At 40.8% G+C, this 12,098-nt stretch overlaps 3 protein-coding genes across 3 annotated transcripts; all 3 read left to right on the top strand.

Annotated features, from left to right (window-relative positions):
* Nucleotides 1-184: 184 nt before the first annotated feature.
* hcrt (hypocretin (orexin) neuropeptide precursor) lies at nt 185-1,655 on the top strand. The gene is made up of 2 exons (XM_061846476.1): nt 185-241; nt 1,311-1,655. The coding sequence occupies exons 1-2, from the start codon at nt 185-187 to the stop codon at nt 1,653-1,655; spliced, it is 402 nt and encodes a 133-aa protein (XP_061702460.1).
* Nucleotides 1,656-2,385: 730 nt separating this feature from the next.
* snrnp25 (small nuclear ribonucleoprotein 25) lies at nt 2,386-5,568 on the top strand. The gene is made up of 5 exons (XM_061846357.1): nt 2,386-3,009; nt 3,523-3,613; nt 5,053-5,158; nt 5,262-5,336; nt 5,409-5,568. The coding sequence occupies exons 1-5, from the start codon at nt 2,803-2,805 to the stop codon at nt 5,464-5,466; spliced, it is 537 nt and encodes a 178-aa protein (XP_061702341.1). The 5' UTR covers nt 2,386-2,802; the 3' UTR covers nt 5,467-5,568.
* Nucleotides 5,569-8,791: 3,223 nt separating this feature from the next.
* Nucleotides 8,792-10,421, top strand: LOC133514255 (hemoglobin subunit alpha-1-like). The gene is made up of 3 exons (XM_061845787.1): nt 8,792-9,048; nt 9,136-9,343; nt 10,193-10,421. The coding sequence occupies exons 1-3, from the start codon at nt 8,951-8,953 to the stop codon at nt 10,319-10,321; spliced, it is 435 nt and encodes a 144-aa protein (XP_061701771.1). The 5' UTR covers nt 8,792-8,950; the 3' UTR covers nt 10,322-10,421.
* The last annotated feature ends 1,677 nt before the right edge of the window (nt 10,422-12,098 follow it).

Here is a 12,098-nt window from a genome sequence, read left to right as displayed (position 1 = left end):
AGCCGAGAGGCCTGGAGATGATCTACTCAGCGGGGCTTTAATTAACGACAGCGAGACGAGCAAAAAGGGGCTCTTTACTGGATGGCACGTTCGTCGGGGGCCCGGATGACGTTCCACTGGGACGCAGTAAACCGTATATAAGAGAGAGCCGACGAGTCCCTGCAACAGCAGCCGGAGAAGGAAAATGAGGTGGTTCACCCCCGAACTGAAGATGCTGCCCGGGTCAAACGCATCCAACAAGGTAGGAACAATCGAGCTTGTGTTTTACTTGATCATTACTTCCTTTTACTTCACTTACTTACTTACTTTTTGTTTGTTATTGTACACAATTTCATTTCAAATATTGTGTTTCTTTGGTTTTTTATTTTATTTTTTATTTCTTTTTATTTATTTCTGTTATATTTTTCTTTTTATGACAATAAATGTCACAATTCCACTTTTTCCTTTGTGTGTTTGCAAATATGCACATTTTGCACACAAATTTTCAGGTAATAACTAATAATTCAGTAAAAAAAAAAAAGCCGGTATAAACAGTGTCATTGAAATATAACTTATAAATGCTTTTTTATTTCATTATTCTTCATTATAGACATGCATATTGCTTAGTGTGTCATTAAAAATGGCAATGTAACTTTGAAGTTTATTTTTAGAAATTCAATTTTTGTATGGCACCATACGATTGAACTTTATTTATAACATTTTTTTAGATACTTTATTTGCACTTATTGTTTGGATTTTACTTGTTTTATTTATTTACTTTTTTAATTTATTGCATTATATTGACATTTGAGTTGTAATAATACTGTAGTATTTTTTTCATTAAATTAAATTTTAAAGTTTTAATATTTAAAAAATTTGGGGAGGAATGTATTTTCATATTTTATTCCACTATAATTTTCCAATGTAATATTTTATCTTTCTATTTATATTTATAAAATGCTACGTAATATTAAATTTAGATTTTTTTTACAGATTTTCATTGTTTGTACATCTTAATTCAAATGTATTTTTAGATTCATCATTTTTAATTTCTAAGTTTTCTTTTTATTTTAACAGCTTTGTTTGAGCTTTTAAAATTAAATATTTAATTAAATTTTAAAGGCTTGTATGTGTTTTTTTTTTTAATTAAACGATTTATAGTTGATTCAACACCAATTTTTTTTCATTTTATATTCAATTGTGCATGTATTCTTGGAATTTTTGGGGCTTGTTTTGAGTTTTGTTTTTTTGGGGGGGGAGGGGGGGGGGAGCAGTAATTCTTTGAAAAGAAAAGCAAATCTAAGTGTCCACGCCTAACGTGTGCACATCAGCAGAAGGTGTTGGTTGTGGCGCTGGTGCTGCTGCCGGTTCTGCTGCCCCACGAGGTCCGCTGCGACCCTCCCAGCGTGCCCAGCGAGTGCTGCATCCAACCGACGCGGGCCTGTCGCCTGCACCTGCTGCTGTGTCGCCCCAGCTCGGTCAGCGCCGGTCCGGCCGACGCCGCCGCCGGCATCCTGACCTTGGGCAAACGGACGGAAGACGACCGCGTCTTCAACAGCCGCCTGCAGCAGCTCCTGCACGAGTCCCGGAACCGCGCGGCCGGCATCCTCACCGTGGGCAGGAGGACCCAGAGCCTGTGGGGGTCTCCATCCGACGCCACGCCCTCACCTGTTTGATGGGCTCCAAGCAAGGGTGGACTTAACCGTTTGGAAAACAATTTCCAGGGAGCCCCAAATATCTTTGAAAAAAATAATAATTTAATAAAGTTTTCATTGATTTAGAGCAATTTATGACTGTTTTAGTTTTAATTCACACACACACACAGGGCAAAATACTTGATCTACTTATCGTGATCCTTTCAAGTGTTATCCGCTCCCTTATTATGCAATGGATTATTCCATTAGGGGTAAATTCCCTTGTCAGAGTTTGCCCCTCATGTTTCCTGGCCCAAAATGGCTAACTTCCGGTCCAATTTTGGACAGGGGTTGGTGAGACTTTTTTTTTTTTTTTTTTTTTTTTTGCGACACGTGTCCACTCAATTTCAGGTCGGTAGATCAAACTGCCGTTTTGGTCAATTTTATTTTATATATTTTTCAAACTTTCCACGGTGGTGACTGGGTGAGTTTTGGCGTGTCATTATTCGGTACCCCTAAAATCCTTACATCTTCACCAGATTACCAAAAATTCTTGATTTCATGCCCCCCATCCATAAATATTCATTCTTTTGATAATAAGGCTTAACGAAATATAATTGAATATCAATAGATATCTGTGCCAAACAAATATGCGTGCCGAAAGGAAAAATAAGAAAAAGAAGAAGGTATTTTTGAAAATAGAGCACTCATATTAAAGACTATACAAACATACACTATGAAGGGTGCTTGAAATTCTTCAAAATGCTTTTAAAATTCATTTTAACAAGTCGCGGCTACAGAAAATAATAATGAAAAAAAAAAAGCATGCGGAACTTCCCCATTGACTCATAGTTTCTTTCCGGTGCTTAATTTGTGTCGTACATCTTTTGTTTTTAAATCCCGTTTTATTCGTGCATCTTCCGTCTCCCTTTACCTGACAAGTTTATTCGTGATAAAGAAAAGAAATTCACTCATTTATACAACTAATCGGTGTGCAAAATAGTAATTCATCTGGGAAAAACATTTTATGCCGATGGCCTTTCACAAAGATCTGTTTCTTTCCGGAGTTTAGTTTATGCCGTACACAGTTCGTGTTTTTTGGTTTATCTTCGGCGGTGTTTTAAATGAAACAATCTCATTTAGTTTCTGCATTGTAAACAAAACACGAAAACAAATAAGTTAATTAGTCATGGAAGAGCCGAGCGAGGAGGTCCCGGGAGAGCACAATGCGAAGGAAGGAGAAGAAATGTCAAGGATGTCAGACATGACACCAGCTGTTGCTTATGGCGACGAGGAAGACGTGGAGACTTTAACTCATGCCGACATTTTGGATATTTTCGAGGAGGGACTCGCTCGCCTCGTGCAGGATCCTTTACTCTGCGATCTTCCCATTCAGGTGTGTTTGTTGGTTCTGTTATGGTCGTCGTTTTTCGTTTGTGTGCCTTGCTAATATTTTGATTGCGAAACCTGCAAGTCGTGTGGTGCGTTCAAGTGTCACATTTCTGGTGAGCGACAAGACGACCTTCAGAAATACTGCAAATATAGTCTCACAGTAAAAATACACAGATATACACATATAACTTATTATTATTAATAGTGGTAGTATTTATTGTTGCTATTATGACCTTTTTTTAAAATAGTTAATTTAGCCTCGACTTGCCGTATCATCATCAGCATTTTATTTTGTAATTAAAAAAAAAAAACTCCCACAGTGTATTTTGTCATTAATCCGACAAAAACTCAAAAATAAGTCAAAATAGCTTGGTTTAAAAAAACATTTATAGTCATGAAGCACTAGGGGAAAAAATCCACACAGCCGCGCCAGGATTATTTTTGCAGCTCAAATCAGTCAGCTGTCAAAATTTTTTTCTTTTATTCCACTTTTAATTTATTTTTGTTTGTTTTTCAGGTGACATTGGAAGAAATCAATTCACAGATTGCACTGGAGTACGGTCAGGCCATGACTGTCAAGGTTCTGAAGGCTGACGGTGAAATCATGCGTATGTTTGAAAATATACATTATTATTATCATCAGTCGTGGCTGTAAAGAACGCTAAAACATTTTCTGTTATCAAATTCTTTTGACATATATTTTAATTTGATTTCTCATGCAGCCCATGTGTTATTTTGTGTGAACTGTATTAATAACATTCAGACTATTTTCATGGACATTTTTGCTTCAACTTTTTTTTTTTTTCTTTGAAAATTCCAACTTTATTCAAGCTATTTTAAAAATATGACTTATTAATGCCTCATGATACAGAAAGTCCTCGGGTTAAAATGGTCTCGACCTAAAACGTTTCGACTTTACGACGCCCGCATTTCGTCCGCCGTTTTGGCCCTAGCACAACGAAACTTAACATCATAAAAAGATTGGAGAAAGGAGTAATATCGCCGAACATCGCTAAAGACTTGGGCTTCATTCTTCAATCATTGCCGAAATGGATCGAGGATCAGAATCAACGCTGGCTTCATATCAGCCGAATTTTCATACGGCGTATTTTCCCAACTTTGAAAGAGCAGGAAGGCAAAGACGCTGAGGAGGAACTTAGCGCTAGCAATGGCTACGTGCTCATGCTTCATTAGCAATAGCTAAGCGCGGCCTCCCTTCATTCTTTATCAACCTTTCGCAGCGATGGTAAGTGCAGACGCTCATTTTTATTTTAATGTATTTAAGTTTTTATATCAGAGTGTTTTGACGTAAATTTTTCTTTAACAGTTAAATCCAACTTATGCGGAAATTCGGGTTATGTCGCCAGCATAAAAACAGATGCTCTTCGTATTTCGAGGACTTCCTGTATTACAATTTATTTCTTGAAAAAAAAAAAAATATATATATATATATATCCTCAATGTTGCACCTTCCTTCTTGAAATATGGGACTTTTTTTTACATTTACATACAATAGAATATACTGTCACTTTTTTCCACACGCTTTCAACCCTGCGGTTTATGCGGTGATGCGGCTATTTTGTGCATTATTTTCTCGCGGCCGTCGAGCGGAAAAGGTACGAGTGAGGCCGGTGGAATATATGTGCCAAGGAAGTGACTTTTACCAGTGCAGCCCTGTTAGCGCTACGCTAGCGTGTTACTGCCGTGTCTCAGTGATTTTTACCAGTATTAACCGGCCCTGTTAGCGCGGCGCTAGCGTCAGTGTTAGTGGAGCGTAAGCGTTAGCGCGGCGGTGCTAGTGTTAAACTCTGTGTACCGTCTTGCTTTGTAAATTTCTCGTGTTTCAATCTGGGCACTTGCGGTTTTTACACAGCTGCGGCGTATGTACAGTATGTACCAAATGGTATTTCCTTTACCAATGTACTGGGTGAGGCTTATAACCAGATGCACTCTGTAGGCCGGGAATAACGGCACTGTCACATCATCAGAATTATTTGTGTACAATAAAGTATTAGAGGGGGGAAAAAAATATATTTCTGTGTTTTAGCAATCGTGGTGGTGCAAGACGCCAGCGTGCTGGACCTGAAGAAAGCCATTCGCAGGTTTGTGACGCTGAAACAACAGCGAGAAGGCGGCATGAGGCACATTAGCTGGTAACGCAACATTTTAAAATAAAAATTAAAAAAAACCACCTCATAAAAACTGGTTGATTACAGAAATCGTTTTTTTTTAAAAAAAAAAAAAAAACTTTCCCAGGAGGTATGTTTGGAGGAGTTATAATCTGGTGTTCCAGGGGGAAAAATTGGAAGACGACCGCGTGAGGCTGAAAGAGTAAGTGAACAAAAACGGGTCGATTTCTTGTTTTTATCGTTGCAATGGAGGGATTGTGTTTTGTTTGCGCAGCTACGGCATCAGGAACAGGGACGAAGTGACGTTCATGAAGCGGCTCAGGAAGAAGTGAACGCTTCTACTCCTCCAGTGTCACATTTGTCTTCGACAGACGAACCTTGTTGTTTTTATTATAGTTCATATTTTTGCTATTGAATAAAAGGTTATACTATTATTTACGGCCCTGTGACTTTGTCTTTATCGGGTGTCGTGCGTGTAGAAAGGAAGTACAAAGTCAAAGTAAAAGTACTGCTTTGTAGCTCTGAACAATGTTACTTTGGGACTGAATAAATGACGGTTTACTCTCAGGGATTTTGGTTGTAGTGGTTTCAACTCCCTGCCACTTTGGCTCCCGCTTCTGCAGCAATGGCGCGATTCGACGTGAAATGTAACTCCCACCCTGCGGTGATTCCACGCGTCTTGAAAATCCTCAAAAGCGGCGTCAGCTTCGGCAGCAGTGGCACTTTCTGGCACGTGCGTGATGTGAGGCCCCACGCGGCTCAATCAAGCAATGACATACCGGTTGTTGGCGTTCGGACGGGGAATTTGCGCCTCCCTTTGCGGAGTGGCCGTCGCGCACCGAGATCCTCTTGGGGTCTCTGGGTTGGTCCGGCAGTCACGTCGACGTCCCGCCCCACCGCACACACCCACCCACCATTGGGGCCCACTGCAGTGTAGTCAGGAACTCCACCCTTTTGTTGCACTAACATTGAAAATTCTCAATAATCGGCTCGTCTTTGGGAGGAGTCATCGAGATAACGCTCTCGAACTTAGCTGACTCACATTTGCACGTCTTGAAAAATGCCCACCTATCCACTGAGCAAATTGGTATGAATCGGGAAATGATGATGATTATGTCCAAATGAACAGGATGTGCTTAATTGTGATAACAGGTAGAGAAACACGATTGGCAAAGGCTACTTAGAGGATGAGCTTAAATTTGTTTTGTCGGTCACTGTACATAGCTGTCATAGATAGACAAATATTTGTAATTAATAATTCAAATTTGGGGGAAAAAAAACCTGTAAAATTGGATCTCTTTCTGCTGCACCTCGATGACGGCTCCATTCTTGAATCCGCCCCGCTGAACATTTACGTCATCAAAAACACGATCAGTTTTATAGTTGTAGTATTATTTTCTTTTTTATTTTTTTTTTAATTCGCTAAAAATACCCGTGTCAGTTTTCCAAGCCACTTATCCTCACGAGGGTCGCGTGAGTGCCGCAGCCTATCCCAGCTAACGTTGGGCACCCTGAACTGGTCGCCAGTGCGTCACAGGGCACGTGCCGACCGGATCACTGAGCGGGAATCGGTCACCGCAGTCGGTCGCGTGTACCACGACACCATCAGTGACCTCCCCTAAAAATGTTTAATTGCAATAATTTAACAATTGCTTATCTAATTGACAATTGTTATTTTTTTAAAATGTTGATAATTACATAAATCCAAAACCAAAATTTAAAAAATGTGGATGTACCATTTTATTGTATATGTATCGTATTATTGTGTATGCTCGTATATTATTTTGCTCCTTCAGTTGAGCTATTTAATGCTCGTAAATAAATATGCTTATATATTTCATATTATTTTCATTCGTGTGTGTGTGTATGTATATGTGTGTATATGGGTATATATAATATATATATATATATTATTGTCTTATTCTTCTTTTAGTGTCTTAAAAGAGTTATTATAGACAATAAGACGTTAGTAACAAAAATACTGATATATATTCATTAATAACTGTTTAAATGTTTAATTCATTTCCATCTAATACATTTGAAATGATCTTAAAATGTTTTATTATTACGCAAAACGTATCCATTCACCCATTTTCTTTACCTTCCATTTCATATATTTTACATTTGGCCCTTGAGCACAAAAGTGTGTCCACTCTTCTTGTTGCCAAACCACAGCAAAGTACTTGGAAATATTTCTTATACAGCATTTACTTTTTCAACTCTTTTTTTTTTTTTTAAATACATATTTTTTGACCCACACTGGCAGAGAAAGCGTGGAATTATCTGCAGTGTCACTTGCGCGGTTCCTCCCCAAGCAGCTGGAGCGCAGATAAGGAACGTTTGCCCTTAAAAATAAAAAAAGCCACAATCTGAAGCAAAAGTAAATGTGGCCAAGATTTTGTGCATGTCTCTTTTGAAACACAGTGATAGAGTTGGCAAGCGGAACTTTATCGCATGATTCTGTCGCAAAAAGTGGATTTCATCGTTAAATAATTTTTTAAATATGTGCTCTCAAAGCAACCACTTTGAAAAATGGGAAGCAGTTACATCAGCTTAATGAGTTGATCATATATTTAACCACAATGATGCTGATTCTGCAATAAATCTGCACATTTCCCACAATTATTGCCCAAGTTTCCCACAATTATTGTTCAAGAAATGATGGAAAATCTCGCATGTACACACACACACACACACACTAAAAACGAGATTCCAATGCAAAAAAATTAATGTAATTTGATTTGCAGGTCTAGAAAATTATGAGAAATGGAAAATACAGCATGCAAAAAAAAAAACATTGTGTCTGAACTTCTTACCACTGCTCTATATTCAAAACCACAAAATGAGTAATATCTAAGATATTGATAACAGCCAGTCCGCCGCTCAGCTGAAAAATAAAATACTCTGCGTTGAATTTAAGTGCGTTTCATTTGAATTCATATTTGTGTGCGTTATCTGCAGTCTCCTGGAAATTAGACACATTAGGAAAAAATGTCACTGCCTGGTTGGCTGCGTGAGTACTGTAATTGGTTTATAGAAATCTTTTTTTCAAACATTTACTGACAGTAAATATGACCTTTAATACTTCTAAGTGTAGGCTGTTAACAGATTATGGCGCATTTCAACTTGCATTTGTATTATGTCGTCACTATAGAAATATTGGAATATTTTACGTACATCCCAGGTCAGAATTGCCTTTACTTTGATAAAACAAACAAAAATGAAGCCATAATTTTGAAAAGGCATACACCCAAAACGCCATTAGTTGTTGCGGAAACGCAAGTTTCAGGAGCATTGAAACGGGTGCTTACATTTAAAAAAATAAATAAATAAATTGCAATTAGTCTTTATTTCAGCTTCACAATTCAGACTTATTAAAACTGTAAAGGTTGTTTTAGTGTACAATCTTCATGTCACAAAAAGAACAAACTATTGAAGTCGCAATTCCCTGAAAGCACAAGATCAATGTGACTAGTTGTCAAATTATTAAAAATATGATATACGCTGTACACATTTCAAAAGCCAATTTCTCCTCATTGTTCTCATTACAATATGGATCATATGCTAGAAACAATGCGTGAATTTCAGGTGGTTTCAAGTTGCTGCTTATACTTCAGTTTTCCATCCTGAAAAGTGTCAACGCGGAGGACGAGGGGTGTCGCTACGAGGCCCATTGGGCAGATGTCGGGTTATCTCCCCGGTGGGCGTGCGGCGTGCGGCCTATCTCGTCTGGGCGCGGCTGCGCTTTTTCTCCTTTAAAAAGACCCCGTCGCGCTTCAGCGGCATCCATCCCACTCCTCACAGCAACCTGCAAAGATGACCAGCCTCAGCGAGAAAGATAAGGCCACCGTCAAGGCCTTCTGGGACAAAGTGTCCCCGAAGACCGAGGAGATCGGCTCGGCGGCTCTGTCCCGGTAGGCCTCGGCTCCGCTTTCGGGTCTCTCGCTCGATTTTCAGCGGTCGTCTGTCGTCACCGTCTCCTTCTTTTTCTTCCTGTGCAGGCTGTTGGTCGTCTACCCCCAGACCAAGACCTACTTTGCTCACTGGAAGAGCCTCAGCCCCGGCTCCGAGCCCGTCAAGCGCCACGGCAAGGCCATCATGTCCGGCGTGGGCGACGCTGTGTCTAAGCTCGCCGACCTGAAGGGAGGCCTCCTGCCCCTCAGTGAGCTGCACGCCTTCACCCTGAGAGTGGACCCCGCCAATTTCAAGGTAAAGAAAAACCCGTACGACGCTGACCGCGTCCAACCACATCCAACACAATTGCTAAAGTGGACCTTTACTGCCAAACTAAAGATCAAAGAGAATTTTAAACAAACGCAATTTTGCTTAGCTTAACACTAACACACAATGAATAAAAACCGACGTCCAACAAATAGCATCGATCGTCGCGGTGTTGCAGCCTTTTAAACACAAACGGTGCGTCAACACATGCAGACAGACGATGACATTTTTAACAAACATTACTGCAGTTACTGACACGCACACCAAAAAGAATCACGATGCACAAAATGTACATTCAATTAACTTTATTACAATATATTTTATGAAGTAAATTTTACACAGAACGAATTAGCCTCATCTCTCACAGTACAATATACTAAACATTACTGGTTCATAAAGTGAGCGCGTTTGTTGTGGTTAATTGGTGCTGGTTTACCTCATGAAGTACAACTACGAGATTTTCCCTGACCTTTTCAGCCCAAATGCGGTTCTTTAAAAGGAAGCAACGTGAGCAAAATACAATCCTCAAAAGAAACATAAGTTTTTAAGTTGAACACCAAAGCTACGGACTGCAGTTCACCTTATGAAGGTTTCAACAGATGATAAACGCGCATAAAAATCAGAATCATCTCTTATAAGCATTAAAATCCCTTAATGCCACTGTAGGGGAAAAAAAAAGTGACGTTTTTCCCATAACACTCGCATAAAAAGTCATCAAGAACCTTCACGCCACAAAAATTAACTGACGATAATATGTATTTGCATTTGTATTTGCGCATTCTGACAATGAAGCGAGGTTGGCAACGTAAAACATGGCGCTGTGCTCTTTTCCCACAGATTTTCACCCACTGCATTCTCGTGGTTTTGGCCATCATGTTCCCCAACGACTTCACCCCCGAGGTGCACGTGTCCATGGACAAGTTCCTGGCCGCTGTCTCTCTGGCCCTGGCCGAGAAATACAGATAAGCGGGCAGAAAACGGTCCCCCTGGGAAAACAGACAACAGCAGCAGTGTGTCTTTACTGTGTGCTTGTCATCAATAAATGCAAAATTGAAAAAAAAAAACAAAAGCCCCAAATTCGTTTGACTCTTCTTTTTTTTTTTAAACGCAGAGGTTGAAAGTGGCAAAAATCGAACATTTAAACAAAGTGGCTGGTCGTGTCTAAAAGACTGCATAATATGTTCCGAAAGTTTTTCCCAAACTGTTTCGAGTCAAGGCAGGCGCCCAAATTGCACGGCGCGGCAAACCACCGTAAAACGTAATTATCGACGGACTTCAATGGTGCCTTAATGGCTGAAATTCTTAATTTCAGGCTCATAACCTTGATAAAACTGGAGCACGCCCGCAGATAAAAAGATGTAAAATTAGTTGATTTTTTTATTTTTATGACAAAAATACCATAAAATAGGCAGTGTTACAGCAAACACTTCATGCTCATACAAATTGTTAAATCGTCGACTGAATTTACCTCACCTTTGAATTTATTTGTGGTGTTGCTATATAGAAAAAAAAACCAATAATAAAATCTTTTAATTCAGACACATAGTCAATGAGTTAACACTCAAAATAAAATTTACCAAAGGAAATGTCAAGTGAATTACATTATTACCGTCATAAAACCTTTATTTAATGTATTTGCTGTGTTTTTGGTTGACATTTTTTTTATTATATTATTATTATTATTATTATAAAATACCTTTGCAATACTGATTTATAAAAGTGCATCAATAAGTTAGTTGCTGTATCGCAAAACCAAAACTCCAACTACAATACTGAAATGGAACTGGAATAATGTGTTTGTATGGGGAGCCTGTCCCCTAGTGGTCTTTTGTAGATATTGCCAAAATTAATAAGGCCTCGTGTCAAAACACCGCTGGGGTTGGGTAGAAACCTCGTACCACGAAGACCACTTTTAGGATATATATATATATATTGTAGCGCCGGAGAAAAGGAGTCGGAGGCGGAGTGTCGGACACAGAAACAGAACTTGTTTTATTGTTCGACATCACCAAACTACACGCATAACGGCGGGAACCCTGTTAACCTTTTTGCTCCGGAAGCGCAACAACAAAAACAGTCCGTGCGGAACCCCGCACCCCAACTCGAGGTCCCGCGGGTGAATTATGTAAACACCACACAAGCCCCCCCAGAATTCACCCATAGTCAAAATCCTTGTGCCGTGGAGGGATGATGACCCGACCCCGGCGAGTGTGCACTGTAGGGGCCGATGGGGGCGGGGCCGCACTGTCCATTGAGTCACGGGACAAGGGCTCAGGCGGGGTCAAGGGTACCCGGCGGGCGCAGGGGCACAGGGCAAAGGGGGACGACCCCGGCGCGGGGGGAGGGCCAACCCCAAAGGCTGGGCAATGTCCAGGTGCGCGGGTTTGATCCTGTCCACGGAAACAGTCTCGGGTCTGCCGCCAATGTCCACGAGCAGGCTCTTATCCCCATGCTCCAGGACCTGAACGGCCCGTCGTATGGGGGGCGGAGAGGTCCACGGTGGGCGTCATGACGAACAAACACAAAATCCGCAGAGCGCAGGTGACGGGGCAGCCGGGCAGCTGGGGTGCCATGTTGCGACGTGGGAACCGGCGCAAACCCTTTTGCGGCCTCCAGCAGGGAGGACCGTTGCCTGGCTGCGGACCAGGGCGCTGTGGCATCCGGGATGAATTCGCCGGGGACCCGCAGTGGCTGGCCGTAGACGAGTTCGGCGGATGAGGACAACAGGTCCTCCTTGGGGGCG

Source organism: Syngnathoides biaculeatus, chromosome 16 (genome assembly GCF_019802595.1).
Source record: "Syngnathoides biaculeatus isolate LvHL_M chromosome 16, ASM1980259v1, whole genome shotgun sequence".
Classification (NCBI taxonomy): Eukaryota; Metazoa; Chordata; class Actinopteri; order Syngnathiformes; family Syngnathidae; genus Syngnathoides; species Syngnathoides biaculeatus.
The sequence above is the reverse complement of the archived record's forward strand: the minus strand, read 5'-3'. Positions and strand labels throughout refer to the sequence as shown.